The 21151-nt window shown below is 41.3% G+C and overlaps 1 protein-coding gene across 10 annotated transcripts in view; it reads left to right on the forward strand.

Annotated features, from left to right (window-relative positions):
- The window catches only part of LOC138746185 (ubiquitin carboxyl-terminal hydrolase 15-like), a 103727-nt gene that overhangs the window by 74315 nt on the left and 8261 nt on the right, over positions 1-21151 (forward strand). For 9 of the 10 annotated variants that reach the window (XM_069904171.1, XM_069904172.1, XM_069904174.1 and 6 more), the window contains 9 exons: positions 554-637; positions 728-822; positions 4751-4942; positions 5539-5654; positions 11211-11489; positions 12421-12491; positions 13266-13381; positions 14716-14865; positions 15666-15769. In XM_069904171.1, coding sequence (XP_069760272.1) covers positions 554-637; positions 728-822; positions 4751-4942; positions 5539-5654; positions 11211-11489; positions 12421-12491; positions 13266-13381; positions 14716-14865; positions 15666-15769 — 1207 coding nt within the window. Of the gene's footprint in view, positions 1-553; positions 638-727; positions 823-4750; positions 4943-5538; positions 5655-6307; positions 6360-11210; positions 11490-12420; positions 12492-13265; positions 13382-14715; positions 14866-15665; positions 15770-21151 lie in introns of those variants that run through there. The other variant, XM_069904180.1, reaches the window with a different exon arrangement.

The raw sequence follows: 21151 nt of genomic DNA on the forward strand, positions 1-21151 counted from the left end.
TTAGGTCAAATGGGCAAAAAATATGGGATCTGGAGAGTTGCCACAATGCTCTCTCGATAATCCTCCAAATCCATTGAAACAGTGGAAGCGTCCTCTCCCATGCAGACATCTCCAGCATTGAAGCTCAGTCAACAGACCACGTATTGTACAACTGATTCCTGAAACATGTAGTCTTCTATGGAATATTCTACTGTTTTTTGTTTCTACCAAGATGTGGACTCCATGTTAGACAGACAGTTTGGTTGCGTCAAAGTGTCTCTCAGGAGTAGACTCTAATTTCTTGCAAATGTATTACATCTCCAAGAATTAAAACTGGAAAAGCAACTTTCAAGATTATGTGATTCAGAGATGCCTAAAGTGTAGGGTAGAGGGAGAAGAGAGTCCACTAAATTTAGCTCCATTTTGAGTTTGTTGATTACAGATATGTTCTATTGAACAGTGAATGTTGGTTACTGTAACAGTTGCACTAAAACTTCAGACTTTATAAATTTCATAAGATCACTTTTCCCCAAAGATAAAATAAATGTTGAAATGAAGTTCTGTTTTCTTTCAGTATAAAGTAGTTGTTCCTAAAATTGGCATAATTTCAGATCTGTGTGCAGCTCTGTCCGCTCTTTCAAATGTCCCTGCAGATAAGGTAAGAGTTACAGTCATTCTGTTATTAAATAATTGACTTTTTTTAAACTCTTTTGCACAATATTTTTATTGTTTTTTGCTTTATATCTAGATGGTTGTCACGGATATATACAACCACCGCTTTCATAGAATATTTTCCATGGATGAAAACCTTAGCAGCATCATGGAAAGAGATGATATCTTTGTGTGAGTAATTGTTTAAATCTGAATTTTTGCATGAAATTGTCATTCTAATGTCCTTTTTTTAAAAAAAGGGGATTGGCAGATGAGGATTTTGCTTTCATATTAAAATTATTAATATTATAAAACTGTCAAAGAACATTCCTGTGTTGTCCGGCAACTCATGTGGTCTGGCACATTTGACTCTGCCACAGTTAGTTCAAACTCCTCATAGACGGTGCGGGATTCGAACTCTGGTCCCAATCGCTGGCGCTGTAAAGGCGTTGCCAAAACTGCGACGCTATCTGTGCTGCCCCCACAGTGTTACTTCCTGTTTTAAGCTTTGTTCTACTTTTGATACATTTACATAGGGAGTTCACTTCGGGATCAATTTCTGTGGTCCAGCATTTTCAGTCGTCTGGCTGGAAGGAAGGTGCCAGAGAGTAGTAGTAGATAATTTTGTCAGGATGGAGGCCGGTGACGAGCGGTGTACCTCAGGGTTCGGTATTGGGACCGTTGCTGTTTGTCATATATATTAATGATCTGGAGGATGGGGCGGTAAATTGGATTAGTAAATATGCAGATGTTTCTAAAATAGGGGGAATTGTGGATGATGAAGAGGGTTTTCAAAGATTGCAGAGGGATTTAAACTGCTTAGAGGAGTAGACAGAAAGATGGCAGATGGAGTTTAATGCTGATAAGTGTGAGGTGCTTAATTTTGGAAAGAATAATCAAAGCAAGACATGTGTGGTAAATGGGAGGGCTTTGAAGAATGCAGTGGAGCAGAAAGATCTAGGAATAACGGTGCATTGTTCCCTGAAGGTAGGAACGCTTGTGGACAAAGTGGTGAAGAATGCTTGCCTATATAAATCGGTGCATAGAATATAGGAGTTGGGAAGTAATGATGAAACTGTACAAGGCATTGGTGAGGCCATATTTAGAGTACTGTGTGCAGTTCTGGTCACCGATTTATAGGAAGGATATTAACAAGATAGGGAGAGTGCAGAGAAGATTTACAAAAATCTTGCCTGGGTTTCAGCATCTGGAATACAAGGAGAGATTGAGCAAATTAGGTCTTTATTCCTTGGAACATAGAAGGCTGAGAGGGGATTTGATAGAGGTGTTTAAGATAATGAGAGGGATAGATAGAGTTGATGTGGAAAGGCTTTTCCCATTGAGAGTAGGAGAGATGGATACAAGAGGTCATGGGTTGAGAGTTGACGGGAAAAGGTTTAGGAGTAACATGAGGGGGAACTTCTTTACTCAGAGAGTGGTTACTGTGTGGAATGGGCTTCCGGGAAAGGTGGTGGAGGCAGGGTCAATTTTGTCATTTAAGAAAGAGTTGGATAAGTATATGGATGGGAGGGGGATGGAGAGATATGGGCAGAGTGCTGGTAAGTGGGATTAGTGCAGACAAGAAGGGCCAAATTGGCCTGTTTCCATGCTGTAATTGTTATATGGTTATCTCCAGATTAAAGAGGTACAACCTGTACAGTGAAAGTATCTGAGAGTTTGATAATTGATTACCAAACTGATTTGGATGCGCTGATTTTGGAATTGATTGACATCTGTTTTCACTTTTCTGCTGAATGGCGGATCTTGTGGTTCTTTTGACTAGTCCCAAATATACAATAATTTTATTTACATGTGCACATGCATCTCTGATTTACTGAAATAACACCACCAGCTTCCATGTCTTGAATAATTGGTTTCCTTGTAAAAGTAGACAGATCAATAATGCCTCTTATAGAAAAGTCAACTTTAATCTAAGTGTAAAAGATAGATCTGAGACTTTTATTGTACTGCAATGGAAAGTGGCAAATAAAAATTGTATTTAGACCACACCTTTCTACAATATAAATTAGGACCAGGAAGAGACTACATGGGCTCTCAAGCCTGGTCTACCATTTAATTTGATCTTGACCAATATATTCATCTCCTGGAAGTAACTATTAATCCCCTTTCTTGTCATCTGTCTACCTGCTTAAAAATATTCAAATGCTGGTTCTAGGATCCTTACCCAAAAAGTCACAAGCCTTCTGCGAGAGAAACGTTGGCCTTGTAATCCTTAAGTGGGTGACTGTTTATGTGTATACAATGATCTTTAGTTCTAGATTCTTCCACAAAATGAAGCAGCCACCCTGCCAAGACTGCTCAGACACTCAACAGTTTTCCTCTCTCTTCTAAACAACAGCAAGTGCAAACCTGCCCGGTCCATCCTTACCTCGTAAGGCAGGCCACCCATTCAAGACATTAGTTTAATTAACCTTTTCTGAATTACTTCCAATGAATTAATACCCTTTATGAGATCAGTAATATTCAGTTGTGGTTTCAGCGGTCCCTCTATATTGAAACATAATCTTCCCTACTTTTATGTTCACTTCCCAATCATATGTTCTGCTTGCTTACCCAATCACCTGCCCCCATACTGGCCTTCTGCACAGATAACCATGCATCAGAGTTTTGCTCTCTCTATCCCTTTAGATAAACCACTTTCTCGCCTGAAACAAACATTCCCATATTGCTACGTTATATTTGCTGAATCCTTGCCCACTCACTTAATTTACCTTCCTGTCTTTGTAGCCTCCTTGCTCACCACTCCTGTCATGAGCAATTTCATCATCCATGCTTGCTATGCCTTTGTGGTGCCCACATATCTTAAAGGAAAACACTTGTAGGATCAGCAATCAGAGAAATGACCAAAGACTTGAACAAAAAACCCTAAATTTTGATCTGTATGTCAAGGGAAGAAGTTTCCAGAACAGGACCTTGGGAACTGAAGATGTTGCTATGAATGGAGTAGCAATTTTGGGGTTCCAAGCAGTCCTAAATTGGAAGTGCATACATTTTTAACAGTCAATTTTGCTCAATGTTGGTGTCAGAAAAACATCGCTGAACTGAATTAAAAATAAACAAAAATTCAAACTTTAGTTGCATGCTTTAGTCTCCCGTCATATTGCCCATACTGCATGTATATGTGACTAACAATTTCACTAGGGCTAGATCCAAAATAAAAGAAAGTGAAGGATTATTTGTTGAGGGAAGAATATTGCTGTTATCTTCTTCAGATGTCCTATTGGGTCAGGTTGTGTGCTGTTGAGCAGCAGAACCAGTAGATGGAACCTTGGTTTAAACCTTCCATCTAAGGGCAGCAGCATCAATCCTGCAGCCAATCTTCAGTACTGCATTTTATTTTGGTTTAATATTGACAACGTTCAGAATAATACAAGCCCTCTCCATTCAGAGAGCTATCCGCTCTCCCTGTCACTGCCTAACTTTTTTCTCTTGTGTCCTCCCACCCATATCCACCTATGACTGGGTGTTGACCTGTGCTCCTCCTTTCCTTCCCCAACCCCCCCCCCCCCCCCCACACCTTTTTATTTAGTTTAGATGCATGCCTGTGTTTTGCTCAGCTTGGCAAAGGCCTCAGGCCCAAATCGTTGGGCAGCATGGTTAGCACAGCAATTGATGCAAATCTGTTACAGCGCCAGTGACCCGGTTTGAAGCCAGTGCTGTTTGTATGTTCTCCCCGTGTCTGCATGGGTTTTCCTCAAGGGCTCCAGTTTCCTCCCACTCTTCAGAACATACCTGGGGTTATAGGCCAATAGGGTGTAATTTGGAGGCCCTGCCTCGTGAACTATAAAGGCCTGTTACCGTCCTGTATGTCTCAGTTTAAAAATTCTTAAAAAAATATATATATATATTTCTTTGTTTCCTATGAATGCTGCGTGACCTGCTGTGTGTCTCCAGCATTTTTGTGTATTGTAAAGTTAGGATATTTAAAGACCTTGAACAATTTTTGTCTTGGTCAAGCACTAGTCTATTCATTAGGATATCCATCTGTCCTGAAAGTGTGTGGGTCATTTTCATTCTTGCCCCTCCCTCAAATATGAAGACGATCGTTTTATTCAACAAAATCCAACTGATTAAAATGAAGGTTTTTTTTTGGTTGCAGTTTTGAAGTGACTGGCAGTAGGACAGATGACACCGAAGTGGTTGTGATTCCAGTGTATCTGCGGGAGAAATATCGGCAGCCCAACTATGGGCACCACAGTAACTCCTGCTTGTTTGGCCAACCTTTTATGATATCTGTGCCAAGAAGCATAACAGAGGAGAAGCTTTACAATCTCTTACTTATGAAAATGTGGTGAGTAGCTGCCTAATTCAGTATTCTCATCCTTTCTGAAAACTTGTGCTTATCTGTCTAACCTCATGGTAGAAGATCCACTTCACTTTTGTTCCTATCACCTGATCTCTATGTGTCACAGTTGCTGGCTTGATATTCCATCTCCCACCCCATGACTAAAGAATTATTATGGAGAAAAGGTTGTATGAGAATGATGGTGTACAAGCAGTGGCAGATTTGCACTCCAAGCTACTTGCATGAAATTGCCTACATTTTTATTTTACCCCAATACTTGCCATCTCACTCCCCACCACCTTGCTCCTCTGCTTCCCGACACTTCCTCACCCTTGTGTTTTAATCATGAGAAAACTTAATGCAGTAAAACCCCTAATATCTGGCACCTTTGGGCGTTGGTAGATGATGGATAGTGTATTTTCTGGTTGCTTGGGACTTGCTCTTAGAATACTCAACTAAAACTGACCTGCTGCTTTGTGCTCACCAGATAAGTCTAATATACGGATTTTTTAGCCAGTTGCTTGAGGCTGCCGGTTGCTTGAATTCTGGATTCCATGGGATTCTGTAATATATTTACTCTTTTTCTGTTCCTTTGGTTTTAGCCGATATGTTAGAACCTACAATGAAAATGAAGACGAGGAAGGAAGCCTTTGTTTTTCCAAAGATGTTGGTATCAATGGGAACAGGCAAAATGGTGTTCATGAGGAGGCATCTCCAAGTAAGGCTTGAGTGTTTCTACTTTGGTAATGCCAGAAACCTTGATGATAGCATTGTGGCCATTCTTTTAGCAATTTCCTTTTCCTCCATCATCATCCCTATCTTCTTTCTTCTTCTTTGGCTTGGCTTCGCGGACGAAGATTTATGGAGGGGGTAAAATGTCCACGTCAGCTGCAGGCTCGTTTGTGGCTGACAAGTCCGATGCGAGACAGGCAGACACGGTTGCAGCGGTTGCAGGGGAAAATTGGTGGGTTGGGGCTGGGTGTTGGGTTTTTCCTCCTTTGTCTTTTGACAGTGAGGTGGGCTCTGCGGTCTTCTTCCAAGGAGGTTGCTGCCCGCCGAACTGTGAGGCGCCAAGATGCACGGTTTGAGGCGATATCAGCCCACTGGCGGTGGTCAATGTGGCAGGCACCATCCCTATAAGCTTTTATTTAACCACATTAATTACATACAGTGCCCTCCTTAATGTTTGGGGCAAAGGCACTTTTTTTTCGCCTTTATTTGCCATTGTACTTGCAGTTTTAAATTTGTATTGAAACATTTTCATGTCTAATTAAAGTGCACATTTTAGATTTTATTCAAGGTGACTTGTATACATTTTGCCTTAACCAGTGGAAATTGCAGCACTTTTTATACATCGTTCCCCCATTTCAGGGCACCATGATGTTTGGGACATATGGTGGCACAAGTGTTTGTGATTACTCAGGTATGTTGAATTGCTTCATTGGTGCTGGTATAAGAGAATTAGGCTTTTTTTGCAGCTTTTGATCACCTTTGGAGTATGTAGTTGTCATTTTTCGACATGAGGACCAGAGTGGTCCCCAATGAAAGGCAAATGAGCCAATATGAGGCTGGAAAACAAGAATCAAACGGTGAGAGACATCGCCCAAAGTTTAGGATTACCATAATCAACTGTTTGGAACATCATTACGAAGAAAGAATGTACAGGTGATCTCAGTAATCGCAAAGGGACTGGTCTTTCCAAGGAAGACTCCACTGCTGATGTCAGGAGAATTCTCATCATCATGAAGAAACATCCCCAAACATGCCTGTCCAACCGATCAGAAACACTCTTTAGGAGGCTAGGATGGCCAGATTACAGTTTGCCAAGAAGTATTTAAAAAACCTGCAGAATTCAGGAAAAAGGGTATATTGTGGACAGATGAGACTAAGATGAACCTGTATCAGAGCGATGGCAAGAGCAAAGTATGGAGGCGAAAAGGAACTGCCCAAGATCCAAAGTATACCACCTCATCTGTGAAACTTGGTGGTGGAGCATAGTAGGTATAGCTGCCACAGATACTGGCACATTTTTAATTAAAAATTCAGTTTAGACATGCAGCATGATAACAGGCCATTTTGGCCCATGCCACCCAATTAATCTACAACCCCAGTACATTTCAAACGGTGGGAGGAAACCCACACAGACGCAGAGAAAATGTACAAACTCCTTCCAGACAGCACGGGATACGAACCCAGGTCACTGGTGCTGTAACAGTGTTGCACTAACCGCTTTGCTAACTGCCTTCATTGATGATGGCAGTAGCAAAATGAATGTTAAGGTGCATAGAATCGTATTATCTGCTCAAGTCTAAGCAAATGCCTCCAAACATATTGGACAGCGCTTCATCCTACAGCAAGATAATGATCCCAAACATACTGCTGAAGCAACAAAGGAGTTTATCAAAGCTTAAAAACTGGAAAGTTATTGAATGGCCAAGTCAGTCACCTGATCCAAATCCAATTGAACATGCCTTGAATATGCTGAAGAGAAAACTTAAGGGGACAAGCAGGAGCTGAAGATGACTGCAGTAGAGGCCTGACAAAGCATCACCAAAGAAGATACTCAGGACCAGGTAATGTCTATGAATCTCAGACTTCAAGTAGTCATTGCATGCAAGGAATCTGCAACAAAGTACTAAGCGTGACTCCTTTAACATTCATACCATTGCTGTGTCCCAAATATTATGGTTACATTGGCCAAATCGAAATATATATACAAATAACCTTGAATAAAATCTGGAATGTGCTCTTTAATCATTTGATTACAAATTTAAAACTGGAGCACAGGGACAGATAAAGGAAAAAAGTGTCTTTGTCCCAAACATTATGGAGGGCACTGTATAAAGAAAATATATTTACTATTTTAGCTCTCTTTTTGGCAAAACGATTCCTGGCCTCATTTTATTATGTGTTAAATATGAAAATATACATTGTGCAATATTCTCACAATGAAGAGTTGGGATCCAAAATGTTGACCATTCTTTTTATCCTCCAGTGGATTGTTTTGGGGCTCCAGATTTCAGCACCCACAATCTCTTGTGTTCCTTGTATTTATCTACTTTGATTCAATCCTTGTGACATTCAGGCTGTTACCTGATTGATTTTGACTGATATAGATCTAGACACAAGCAAAATAAATCTAACTCAGAAAAACAGATTTTGACTTAGCCTGACATGTTTTAAACAGATAACTTTATAGCTTTCATAGTTGTGGATTAGCTGACTTAATTTTCATTTTGTATGCCCTGAGCAAAGATTAAAATTTATTAGATTCCGATTTATTGTCAGGAGTACATACATGATCCGAGATTCTTTTTCCTGGAGCCAAGGCAGGATTACCATTATTTGGTCGTTCAAAAAGAACTGTACACAACATACACATGTAAACAAATTGTGCAATAAAGAAAGAAGAAAAAAAATAAAGTGCAAAAGCAAGAATCCTTAAATGAGTTTCTGATTGAGTTTGTTGTTGAGGAGTCTGATGGTGGAGGGGGAGCTGAACCTGATAGTGCAAGTCTTGTGGTACCTAGACCTCTTTCCTGATGGCAGCAGTGAGAACAGAGCGTTTGCTGGGTGATGTGTGTCTTTGATGACCACTGCTGCTTTCTGACGGCAACGCTCCCTGTAGATGTACTCAATAGGGGGAGGGTTTTGCCTGTGATGTCCTGGGCTAAATCCACAACTCTTTGGAGGGCTTTACCCTCAGGGGTATTGGTGTCCCCTTACCAGCTGGTTAGCACACTTTCCACCACACCTATGTAGAAGTTTGCCAGGGTTTCTGATACCAAACCTCCGCAAACTCCTGAGGAAGTAGAGGCATTGATGTGCTTCCTTCACGATGCCATTGGTGTGTTGTGTCTAGGAAAAATCCTCTGAGATAGTGACTCCAAGGAACTTAAATTTGCTTACCCTCTCCACCTCTGATCCCTTAATGATCACTGGATTGTATACTTCTGGCTTTCATTTCCTGAAGTCAACAGTCATCTCCTTAGTTTTGGTGACATTGAGTGCAGCATTCAGCCAAGTTTTCGATCTCCATCCTGTATGCTGAATCATCCAAATTCTTTATTCAACCCACTAGCGTTGTATCATCGGCAAATTTGTAGATGGTGTTATTGTCATACCGAGCCACCCAGTCGTAGGTGTAAAGTGAGTGGAGCAAGGGACTAAGAACAGTGCTCCAGTACTGATGAAGATTGTGGAGGAGATGTTCTTACTAATCTTCACTGATTGTGGTCTGGAGATGAAGAAATCCATGATCCAATTACACAATGGGGTGTTAACTCCAAGACCTTGGAGTTATTACTGAGGCTATTGACCAGTAAAATCTCATTTTCTATCTTTTCAGGGTTATATCTTCATAATTTTGTTACTTTACAAATAGAAATATGCATGACCTTTTTCCTTCAGTGAATGATGGTGTTCACTCTCCCCACCTTTGGATTACAGACACCATTGTGGAAAGTTAATGTCGACTCTCAAAGTTCAATGTCGTGCCCATTCTCTGCCTTCTAGTTCTCTTTGTTCATTTACTTCTATTTTCAAAGTTAACATTCCGTTCAATTAGAACATTCTGTCCCAACAATCTGTGTTTAATAAAGAAAGCCTCACATCTCCATTTACATGAAATATTCATTTATAATGGTTAAGAAATACCAATTTTGTTTTTCTTGATCTGGGAAGGATCAGGAGAATGGCACTAACTGGATGGCTCATCCATTGAGTTGACAAAGGAATAATGCCTTCTTTTTACACTGGAAATTACAGTGAAATCTAACGAAATTAGAGTGAGTTGGCCAAGGGAGGGTTGCTTGGAAACTCTAAAAATCAATATTGCCCTTTTTGTTTCTTAATGAATATATATGATGTTTTTTGCATCCAATCATAGATAATGAGATTTGATTTTCAAATTGCAACTTGAAAGAGTATGTGTCTAAGAATTCTGATCAATATGCAGCAAAACACATTTTTACAGTGCTTTTTAATATTCCAATATTGGCTCTGCAGCTCAGGAATGTAAAAAGTAAATGGACAATTAGGCAGATTAAATGTAACTCCAGTGGTAATTATTGTAAGTAGGTTATAACCTGTGGGAAATAGATTATCAAAATGAGAGCAATGAGAAAAGCAAATTATAAATTAAGAGGATGACACGTACCAAGCCAGAATAGTTCAATCTCAAAATACAGAGCTTCACTTAAGGTTTTAAAATGCATTGGTAAAAACCATACTGTTTGGCAGTTATAATGTGTGTTAGAGGGTCACAATGGAGTTAAGCATGATCTTATTCGAAGATATGCAAGGGCTGAACTGTCTGTCTGCACCCACTATGATATCCAAGTTGAAGTAAAACCTTTCTGCTTCCACCTGATGCGTATCCCTCTATTCCTTGCATATACATGTGTCTATCTGGAACCCTTTTACAGTATAGTTGCTTCCACCACAACTCCTGGCAGCCTGTTCCAGGCACCCACCATTCTCTGCATATATTTTAAAAAAAGATTGCCCTGCATCTTCTCCTTCAGCTTTTACTCTCTTTAAATCATATCCTCTGGTTTTTTTTTCCTGCAGGAACAAGATATAATGAATACTGTCTGTCTGTTTGTTTATCGTTAGTTGCAATGTTCATTTTTATTCGAGGATAAATGTTATTACCTTGTACCTGTACAGTATACTTTTCTTGTTATACTTTTTGTCCAATACCCCTGAGCGTAAAGCCCTCCAAAGGGTAATGGACCACAGCCCAGGACATCACAGGCAAAACCCTCCCCACCATCAAGAACAACTGCAGGGAGCGCTAAGTCGGAGAGCAGCAGCAATCATCAAGGATCCACACCACCCAGCACAGGCTCAGTTCTTGCTGCTACCATCAGGAAGAGGTGCCACAAGACTCGCCCCACCACGTTCAGCAACAGCTGCTCCCCCTCCACCATCAGACTCCTCAACAATAAACTCAATCTGACTTGTACTTTTCCACTTGATTGCATTTATTCCCTCTCAGTTTTGTTTACATTTCATTATTTGTATGCATTGTATAGTTTTTTTTTCCACTACCAACATAAGGTAACTCTGCCTTGCCTGCAAGAAAAAGAATCTTAAGGTTGTATGTGATGTCATGTATGTACTCTGACAATAAATCTGAGAACACTGTTGTTTAGCGTGATCGATTTCTCCTTGTTTCTAGGCAGGAGTGGCCAGGCACATGCCTCTAAAGCAGAAAGTGACGTCGTGACTAGCAGGGATTTTCACGATGGATTTTTTTTTCTCTGAATAGATGAAATGGAGACAGATGAGCAAGATGATGAGTCCAGTCAAGATCAAGAACTTCCTTCTGAAAACGAAAACAGTCAGTCAGAAGATTCTGTCGGGGGGGATAATGAGGACTCTGAAAATGGCCTCTGTGCTGATGAGCCTTGTAAAGGGCAGCCGTTCCAGGGACACAAAAAACAGCTCTTTACATTCCAGTTCAATAATTTGGGGAATCCAGATACCAATTACATCAAAGACGACAGGCAAATCCGATTTGAAGACAGCAGGCAGATCAGGTTTGATGGTAGGTGATCCAGGTTGGAGGTATAAGGCTGTTCTGGCATGAACCAGCAGGTCACATATGTACTGTCACCCAAAAGGTGGCATCAATCCTGTAGGGTGCCCAAAATTCCTTAACTAGCCAGTCTATTACATTCTCTCTGCCAGTTGTTTGTGTGCTTTATTGTCAGGAAGCATCTCAACCTACTATTGCATTCCATGCCTGTCTGAACTCTGCTGGGTTTGGGGGTCTAAGTTGAACTTTAATTTGTACTCTATTCCTAATACTGGCTGAATTTAGGTGTCTTTATTCTGTATCTCAACCATTCTTCAAAGGTTATTTCATTGTTCAACCTTGTGGATGCCAGATGGCTTCTGAAGCTTGAGACCTTGACCCTGATGCTGTCAGGCTATTGAACCATTGAGTATCATAGCTGAGCCTAAACTTGCAAGCCCAGCTACCTCGCACACTTTTTCTGCAATGGATGGAGGTCAAGATGGGAAACCCCTGGCTGATTTCCATCTTTCTATAGGAGGCAGTATTCTGTACCTTGTAAGGTTGGGCCAGAATAGTAGTCAGACTGGGAATCAAATTAGAATGCCCTAGCTCCACTCAGTTCAATTTTCCTTTTGAACTCCGGAGACGGCACGGTTAGCACAACACTGTTACAGCGCCAGCAACTAGGGTTCATATCTGGCACTGTCTATTTTCCTCCAGGTGCCCCGGTCTCCTCCCACCCTTCAAAACATATAGGGATTGTAGGTTAATTGGGTAGCACGGACTCGTGGGCTGGAAGGGCCTGTTACCTTGCAGTATGTCTAAATTTTAAAAAGTTATTAGATTGCACCTGTATGAAGCTATCTTAACTGATTAAGAAATTGCTTTCAGTGATATTGCACTTTATTTTGTCTAAAGGTTCATTTGTGGAAATTAATCTACCTGCCTTTATTCCCAGAGCGAACTTATCTGGCATTAGACTGGGATCCTGAAATAAAAAAGCGATGGTTTGATGACAATGCAGCTGAGGTAAATCTGTACCGAGAATAAATGGTTTTAACAGTGCTCAGTGGTTTTAATTTTATGAAACAAAAATAGAACAGGGCAAATTGTCTTCATTTTTAAATACATGCATAACATTGAAATTATCTTGTAAAACATAACTTTGACAGTTATGACAATGGAATACATAGTCAGAGGATTGTTTCTGGGCTTGGATTGTTGGTGGTTTGATCTGAACTGGAGTTGTGTGGGGCTGCAGGTGAATCCACAGACACTTGGTGACTCTGAGGGAATTCTTTTTTGCTTCTCTCCCTCTGACTGTAAGGAGTGCCAGGCAATGATAATGACAAATCCAAGCCAATTTCATGTAATATTAAATTTCTTTTTATTACATTACATATATTTGTATTTGTACAGTAGTTGTCCAATGGAGCTACTGTGCGTAATAGATCCCGATACAGTTTGGGATAACTAGAATAACTTTCCCTGAAAAATACAGATGCATGTAATGTTTTGTTTCACACTGCCATGGAGCAGAATTTTTTTTAAAGATGATTCATTGGTCCAGGTTCTAAAATTGTTGACTTCATTCTGTCTTTGCTTAAAGATCTTAAAACGTGTTAACAGCATGTTAGAAGATTAAAACATGATGCCTGACATTAGGAAAAATAAGTTGATTTCATTTTTAGGAATGCATTGCTTTCCTTTTAAATATGTAGGGAGCAGGTCTTCTAGTGGACAAAGTAATTCCAGATCATAATTTTACAAACTGGTATTAGAAAAATGTTTTTTTTAATTTAGGATTTTGAAAAACATGAAAGTATGGAATACAGGCCTCAGAAAAAAATGTTCGTAAAATTAAAAGACTGTATTGAACTATTTACAACTAAAGAGAAACTTGGTGTAGAGGACCCGTGGTAAGTAATTTTGAAGAGAAAACTTTTCATTTAGTTGATAGGGGATATTCTTAAATTGCATTTGTTTAATAAACACTTTAGTTGCCTATTGTCAGTCAGCCAAGCGGCACATTATTTAAAGAGATTCTTTCTTTGGCTTGGCTTCGCGGACGAAGATTTATGGAGGGGGTAAAAAGTCCACGTCAGCTGCAGGCTCGTTTGTGGCTGACCAGTCCGATGCGGGACAGGCAGACACGATTGCAGCGGTTGCAAGGGAAAATTGGTTGGTTGGGGTTGGGTGTTGGGTTTTTCCTCCTTTGCCTTTTGTCAGTGAGGTGGGCTCTGCGGTCTTCTTCAAAGGAGGCTGCTGCCCGCCAAACTGTGAGGCGCCAAGATGCACGGTTTGAGGCGTTATCAGCCCACTGGCGGTGGTCAATGTGGCAGGCACCAAGAGATTTCTTTAGGCAGTCCTTGTACCTTTTCTTTGGTGCACCTCTGTCACGGTGGCCAGTGGAGAGCTCGCCATATAATACGATCTTGGGAAGGCGATGGTCCTCCATTCTGGAGACGTGACCCATCCAGCGCAGCTGGATCTTCAGCAGCGTGGACTCGATGCTGTCGACCTCTGCCATCTCGAGTACCTCGACGTTAGGGGTGTGAGCGCTCCAATGGATGTTGAGGATGGAGCGGAGACAACGCTGGTGGAAGCGTTCTAGGAGCCGTAGGTGGTGCCGGTAGAGGACCCATGATTCGGAGATTAGTGAGCAAGAAACAAACTTAAGGCAATACAATCATCTGAGGAATGTTTTAATGGATTCCATGTTAAGCAGATAATAATCCAGCTAATCTCTCCATCTTTTCTCTGCGACCTTTCAAATTCTTTTTGTTTTAGCCGCACATCCAGCTCCCTTTTAACTGCTACAAATGAATTTGTGTCCTTCCCATTTTATTTTGGGCGCCTGCCTCACCTTGTTGAAGGGCTCAAGCCCAAAACGTTGATTATGTAACTTTAACTTTGCTTTATAAAGCATTGTCTTTTTACTAACTCTATTCAGAATACTTTGGCCAAAGAGGCTTGTTTGCATAGCAAAAGTACACTTGCAAATCCATTATGGACAAGTTGCTTTTCCCTATTCTCCCTGATTACTGAATGCCTTTGAGAGCATCTACTTGCCACTGCACCCTCAAAGCCAATCAGTGGAACCAAATGTGGCACAGTAGACAACCACTGTTCAGTGGCTATTGGCTTCTGCCAAGTCTCTCCTTTAGGATATGTTGCTAGGATTGCTATTTGTCTAGTAAAAAGAAATGGAAATAATACTAAACATTTTAAATGTCTTGCTGTTTTTCTTCAGGTACTGTCCAAACTGCAAGCAACATCAACAAGCCTCCAAAAAATTAGATCTGTGGTCATTGCCTCCTGTGTTAGTAGTCCACTTGAAGCGATTTTCCTACAGTCGATACTGGCGAGATAAGCTGGACACACTGGTTGATTTTCCCATTAGGTATGTCATAAATGTTTGGCTGTGAATTCTGTATAACCGGCAACTAGAACTACATACAATAGGTGCTTTCAAATTGCAGCACCCAGGTATCCTTCCTGGGACCCAGGTGAGATTACTGGGTCATGTGTGCCTCCTGCTCCTTTCATATAGCAGCCTAATCTACCTGTTAAATCGCCAACCCGACAATTTAAGGGGGATCCCACCCCTGCGATGATGTGGTGAGTGATACGTCACACAGCCATAGGAAATCCCCTGTTCCCTGTGTGCTTTATGTTTAAATTTCCAGAGTGATTGGGTAAGTCATTTCCCCTTTCAAATATGTGGAGAAGGACACCCGGCTGAGTTTTACTGGGTTCCCTGACCGCCTCCGATGTAAGACAGGGACCTGGGTAGATTTTGACTGGGTTTTCCCGGTTTGGCTCTTTCAAATAGCCCTGTACCTAGGTCTTTAACCTAGTTAATTGCCAGTTAACCCCATTTTTACAAGGCATTTTGAAAAATCTGTAGGTGCATGAAACTGAGAGAAATGGAGAGTTATGTGGAATGGCGATTCCAAGTAGTTGTTGGACTAGATTATTAAATTGGCACAACACTGTAGATTGCTATGTTCTGTTCCAACGGTTGAAAATTGCTGTAACTTCAGTGAAGGAGGTGACCAATGAGCAAAGAGGTCAGATGGGATTAGCTCCAGGATGGAGCTCAGTTGGAGATCTTCCAATATCAAAAGATTTGTTAGGCTAGAAGTAGAACTCTTTTTGATCTTGCATGGAAGTAATTTGGATTCTCCCTATTTTCATTAGCGATTTAGATATGTCTGAATTTCTCATCAATCCAAATGCTGGCCGCTGTGAATACAATTTGATTGCCGTGTCGAATCACTATGGTGGAATGGGTGGAGGCCATTGTAAGTATTCTCGATCAATATTCTTTGTCAACGTCCATTTCAAAGTTGAATCTAATGTGATGGTCATTTCATTTTTACTAGCAAACCTATTCACAAAATTTGCAAATCATCTGTACACATCTTCCTGCTATTTCTGGTTTCTACACTGGAAGTATTTAATTTTGACCTCAATTAAATGAATAAGCAGTATGGGGAAACTCAGAAGTCTCATCCACAGTAACCCAGTGACCTATTAGAGTAATTGCCTGGCAGTTTTTATTGCTCTTAGCTTTAACATTTAGACATACATACATACAGCACAGAAACAGGCCACTTCAGCCCACAAATCTGTGCTGCCCAATTTACACCCAATTAACCTACAACCCTGGTACATGCGTATGACTAAATTTAAAGGTTTGGGCCTCTGTTGGAAAGGATCAGTTGAATGTTGGATCTGCGCTGAAATTAACATGCTGAGCAACTGCTGTTTGGCCAAAATTAGTCTTTTTTTAGACCATAATACATTGGAGCAGAAATAGGCTATTTTGCCCCTTGAGTCTGCCCCACCATTTAATCATATGCTGATCCATTTCCCCACTACTCGGTCTTCTCCCCATAATCTTTGATGCCCTGGCTAATCAAGAACGAATCAGTCTCAGTCTTAAATATACCCAATCACCTGGGCAGCCACCTGTGGCAACAAATTCCATAATTCTTATGCATCTTTGTTCTGAGCGGACACCCTTCAATCCTGAAGTGCCCTCTTATCCTAGATTCTCCAACATTGGGAAACAACCTTTCTGCATCTACTCTGTCCATGCCTTTCAACATTAGATCATCTTTGCTACCCAAAATAATATGCTTCTATAAACTCGATTGCTGCAGACGAAGCAATTTTACTTTTGGGGCTAAGCTATGTAGAGTCTTCAGATTATGTTCGAAGACCACCTACGAAGAGGAAGATTGATTTTTCTTTTTGTTATTGGTCTAAATTGTTACATGATATTAGAAATATTATTCCTGGTGGTGCACCACTGTTTTCAGTGATCTCCTGGAGCTTTGCTTGATTGCCACTAGGGAGTAGATGGTTGGGGGGGTGGAGGGGGAATTTTCAGGTTTTTTTTTCCCTGAAATTGGCTGCGTTTTTTCTTTGGTTTTTTGCCTCCCCCAGGAGCCACACTGACAGCATTGTAGGCAGAGAGTGGTAGTGTAGTGGGGTAGATGGGGTACATGTGGGTATGGAGCCCAGGGCAATGGATTGTTCCTCTTATAGGATGTGGATTGTTAGGGAAGTCGATAGTTTCCCTGATGACTAGAAATGCGAGAAGTGCGTCCACCTGATACTCCTGACAAGATGTATTGAGGCTTTGGAGCAGGAGTTGGATAAACTCCGGAGCATTCAGGAGGCAGAAGATGTGATAGATAAGGGTTCTTCTTCTTTGGCTTGGCTTCGCGGACGAAGATTTATGGAGGGGGTAAAAAGTCCACGTCAGCTGCAGGCTCGTTTGTGGCTGACAAGTCCGATGTGGGACAGGCAGATACGGTTGCAGCGGTTGCAGGGGAAAATTGGTTGGTTGGGGTTGGGTGTTGGGTTTTTCCTCCTTTGCCTTTTGTCAGTGAGGTGGGCCATTATTACACCTAGGAGATAGGAAGAGGGTAGTTGGGTTACAGATAGAAGAAGGAACAGGCAGGCAGAGCAGGGCCCCCAGTGGGTGTCCCCTGAAAAATAAGTATACCGTTTCAGATACAGTTGAGGGGGATGACCTACCAGGTACAAGCCATTGCAGTCAGGCCTCTGGCACAGAGTCTGTGCCAGAGCCCTGAGTGTGGTGCTGTGGCTAAAAAGGGAAGGGGGAAATGAGGTGAGCTGTAGTGAAAGGGGAATTCCGTAGTTAGGAAGACAGATGAGAGGTTCTGTGGGGATCGTGAATCCTGGATGGTGGTATGTTGCTTTCCTGGTGCCAGGGTCCGGGAGATCTCAGTTTGAGTTCACGACATTCTTAGATGGGAGGGTGATCAGCCAGATGTGGTCCATGCATGGACCATTGACACGGGTAGGAAAAGTGAGGAGGTCCTGCAAGGAGAGTTCAGGGAGTTAGGTGCAAGGTTGAAGAAGAGATCCTGCAGGGTCGTGATCTCAGGATTGCTTCCCATGCCATGTGCTGGAAAGCTTAGAAATAGGAGGATGAGGCATCTTAACACATGGCTGGGATCATGGTGTAGTTACGAGGACTTCAGATGTCTAGATCACTGGGCTCTGTTCCAGGAAAGGTAGGATCTGTACTGACGGGATTGATTGTATCTGAAAGAGTATTACGATAATATTCTTGCAGGTAGGTTTGTTAGTCTTGTCCCAATGGGTTTAAACTAGATTTGGAGGGGGGTGGGGGGGGGCGGAACCAGAGCAGTTTGTGAGGAGGAAGAGGATAAAGGTCGTGTGAGGACTGTATTTATAGAGAGAAATCAGAGGTTTGTACGTGATAGAAATTTTCTCAGGTGTATTTATTTTAATGCAAGGAGTATTTTTTAGAAAGGATGATGAACTTAGGGCATGGATTGAGATTATGACATTGCTATTAATCATGCTTGGCTGCAGGAGGGGGATCACTGGCAGCTTAATGTTCGGTTGTTTCAGATGTGATAGAGGGGGAGGGATGAAAATGGAGGAGTGGCATTGATAGACAGGGAAAATATCTGAGCTATGGAAAGTAAGGACAGCCAGGAGGGTTTGTCTACAGAAGCCATAGGGTGGAGTTGAGGAATAGAAAAGGTGAGACCACACTGATAGGGTTGTATTATCGACTCCCATTAGTCAGAGAGAATAGGAGGAGCAAATCTGTAGAGAGATAGCAGACCATTGTAAGAAACAGAAAGTTGTGGTAGTAGGAGATTTTAACTTTCCAAATATTGACTGGGACTCCCATTCTGTGAAAGTACCGGATGATGGCTTGGAGGTTGTGAAATCTGTTTAGGAAAAGGTTTCTAAATCAGTATATTGAGGTACCAACGAGAGAAGATGCAGTACTTGATCTCCTATTAGGGAACAAGACAGGTCAGGTGATCGATGTATATGTAGGTGAATATTTTGGATCCAGTGACCATAATCTTATTAGCTTCAAGTTAATTCTGGAGAAGGATAAGTCTGGTCCTCATGTTGGGATTCTAAATTGGAGGAAGGCAAATTTTGTGAAAATGTGAAAGGACCTGGGAAGAGTGGATTCTGGCAAGGGTGTGTTAATTAAATGGATGGCCTTCAGAGACAAAATTTCGAGAGTGCAGAGTTTGCATGTTCCTGTTAGGATTAAAGGGAAAGTTACCAGGCATAGGGAACCTTAGCTTTCAAGGGATATTAGGAATCTGGTTAAAGAAGAGGGAAGTGTATAGCAAGTATAGGCAACAAGAAGCTAATGAGATAATTGAAGAATACAGAAAATGCCAGAAAATATTCAAGAAGGAATCAGGAAGTCATGAGGTTGCTTTGGCAGATAATGTGAAGGTAAACTCTAAGGGTTTTGCAAGTATATTAAAAGGATGTTAAGGGACAAAATTGGTCCCCTAGAGGATCAGAGTGGTCAACTATGTGTGGAGCCTCAAGTAATGGGGAGATCTTAAACAGTTTTTTTGCATCAGTATTTACTCGGGAAACTGACAAAGTGCATAAGGAAGGAAGGGAAACAAACATAAGTGTCATAGAGCATTCAGAGAATAAGGAGATGGAAGTGCCTGCTGCCTTAAAGCGACTAAAGGTGGATAAATCCCCTGGGCTGGATATGATATTCCTTCAAACCTTGAGAGAGACTAGTATAGAAAACCATCAGGTATAATGGAAACGGTATGATTATTATATTTTGTATTCTGACATGAATACATGTATGGAAAATTTAAATAAAATATCTTTTTTAATGATCTGGATGATAATATGGTAAATAGGATCCACAAGTTTGCAGATGTCACAAATATTGAAGCCATTGTGAACTGTGAGGAAGATTTTCAAAGCTTGCGGAGGAATCTGGACCAACTGGGAGAATGGGCAAAAAAATGGCAGATGGAATTTAATGGAAACAAGTGTGAGGTGATGCATTTTGGAAGGGAAACCCAAGATAGGACATGTACACTAAATGGTCGGGCACTGAGCAGTGTGGAGGAGCAAAGAGGTCTGGGAAATCAGATAGATTGTTCCCTGAAGGTGGCATCTCAGGTGGCCAGGATTGAAAAGAAAGTTTTTGGCATTTTTGCCTTTATAAATCAAAGTATCGAGTATAGGAGTTGGGATGTTATGTTGAAGTTGTTTAAAACATTGGTGAAGACAAATTTGGAATATTGTGTGCAGTTCTGATCGCCCAACTACAGGAAGGAAATCAATAAGATTGAGAGTGCAGAGAAGGCTTACTAGGATGTTGCTGGGTCTTCAGGAGTTCAGTTACAGGAAAGGATTAAACAGGTTCAGACTTCATTCCTTGGAGCAAAGAAGAATCAGGGAGTATTTGATAGATGTTTACAAGATTATGAGATGTATAGACAAAGTGGATGCGAGTGGGCTTTTTCCATTTAGATTGGGGGGGGGGGAAATAAATATGAGAGGTCATAATTTTAAGATGAAAGGGGAAAGGTTTAGGGGGAACATTAGGGGAAAGTTATTCATTCAGATTGGTGGGAGTGTGGAATGGGCTGTCATTTGATGTGGTGAATGTGAGCTTGATCTTGAGTTTTAAAAATAGATTGGATAGATACATGGATGGGAGAGGTCTGGAGGGTTATGGAATGGGAGCAGGTCAGTGGGTCTTGAGAAATTGTGGTCGACACAGACGAGAAGGGCCAAATGGCCTGTTTTCTGTGCTACAGTGTTCTGTAGTTCTATATCCAAGGTAGCATTCCAGATTTGATTAAGCTCATTTTTTTTTTCCCTCCAGGGTATTTACACAATTTGGCCTCGGTAGGATTGGCTTATATCTCTGTTCTCTGCAAGCTTCAAAATCTGAAATGCCTTCCTAAAAAAACAAGGAACATTACATGATGAGAGATTGAATTTAAGAGCATGGAGGTTGTGCTGAACTGTACAAGGTACTGGTGATGCAGTATCTGAAGTACTGTATGCAGTTCTGCTCTCCTTACTTGAGGAAAGATGTGCTAGCTTTGGAAGCGATGCAGAGGAGGATCACCAGGTTGACTCCAGCGATGAGGGGTTTGGCCTGTGAGGAGAGATTGATTCGTATGGGACTGTACTCACTGGAATTTAGAAGAATGAGAGGGGATTTTATAGAAATGTATAAAATTATGAAAGGCATAGATAAGATAGAGGTAGGCAAGTTGTTCCCAGTGGTTGGGGAGACCAAAATTAGGGGTCATAGTCTCAAGATCCAAAACAGTAGATTTAGGATGGAGATGAGGAGGATCAGGCTTTTC

Source organism: Narcine bancroftii, chromosome 11 (assembly GCF_036971445.1).
Source record: "Narcine bancroftii isolate sNarBan1 chromosome 11, sNarBan1.hap1, whole genome shotgun sequence".
Classification (NCBI taxonomy): Eukaryota; Metazoa; Chordata; class Chondrichthyes; order Torpediniformes; family Narcinidae; genus Narcine; species Narcine bancroftii.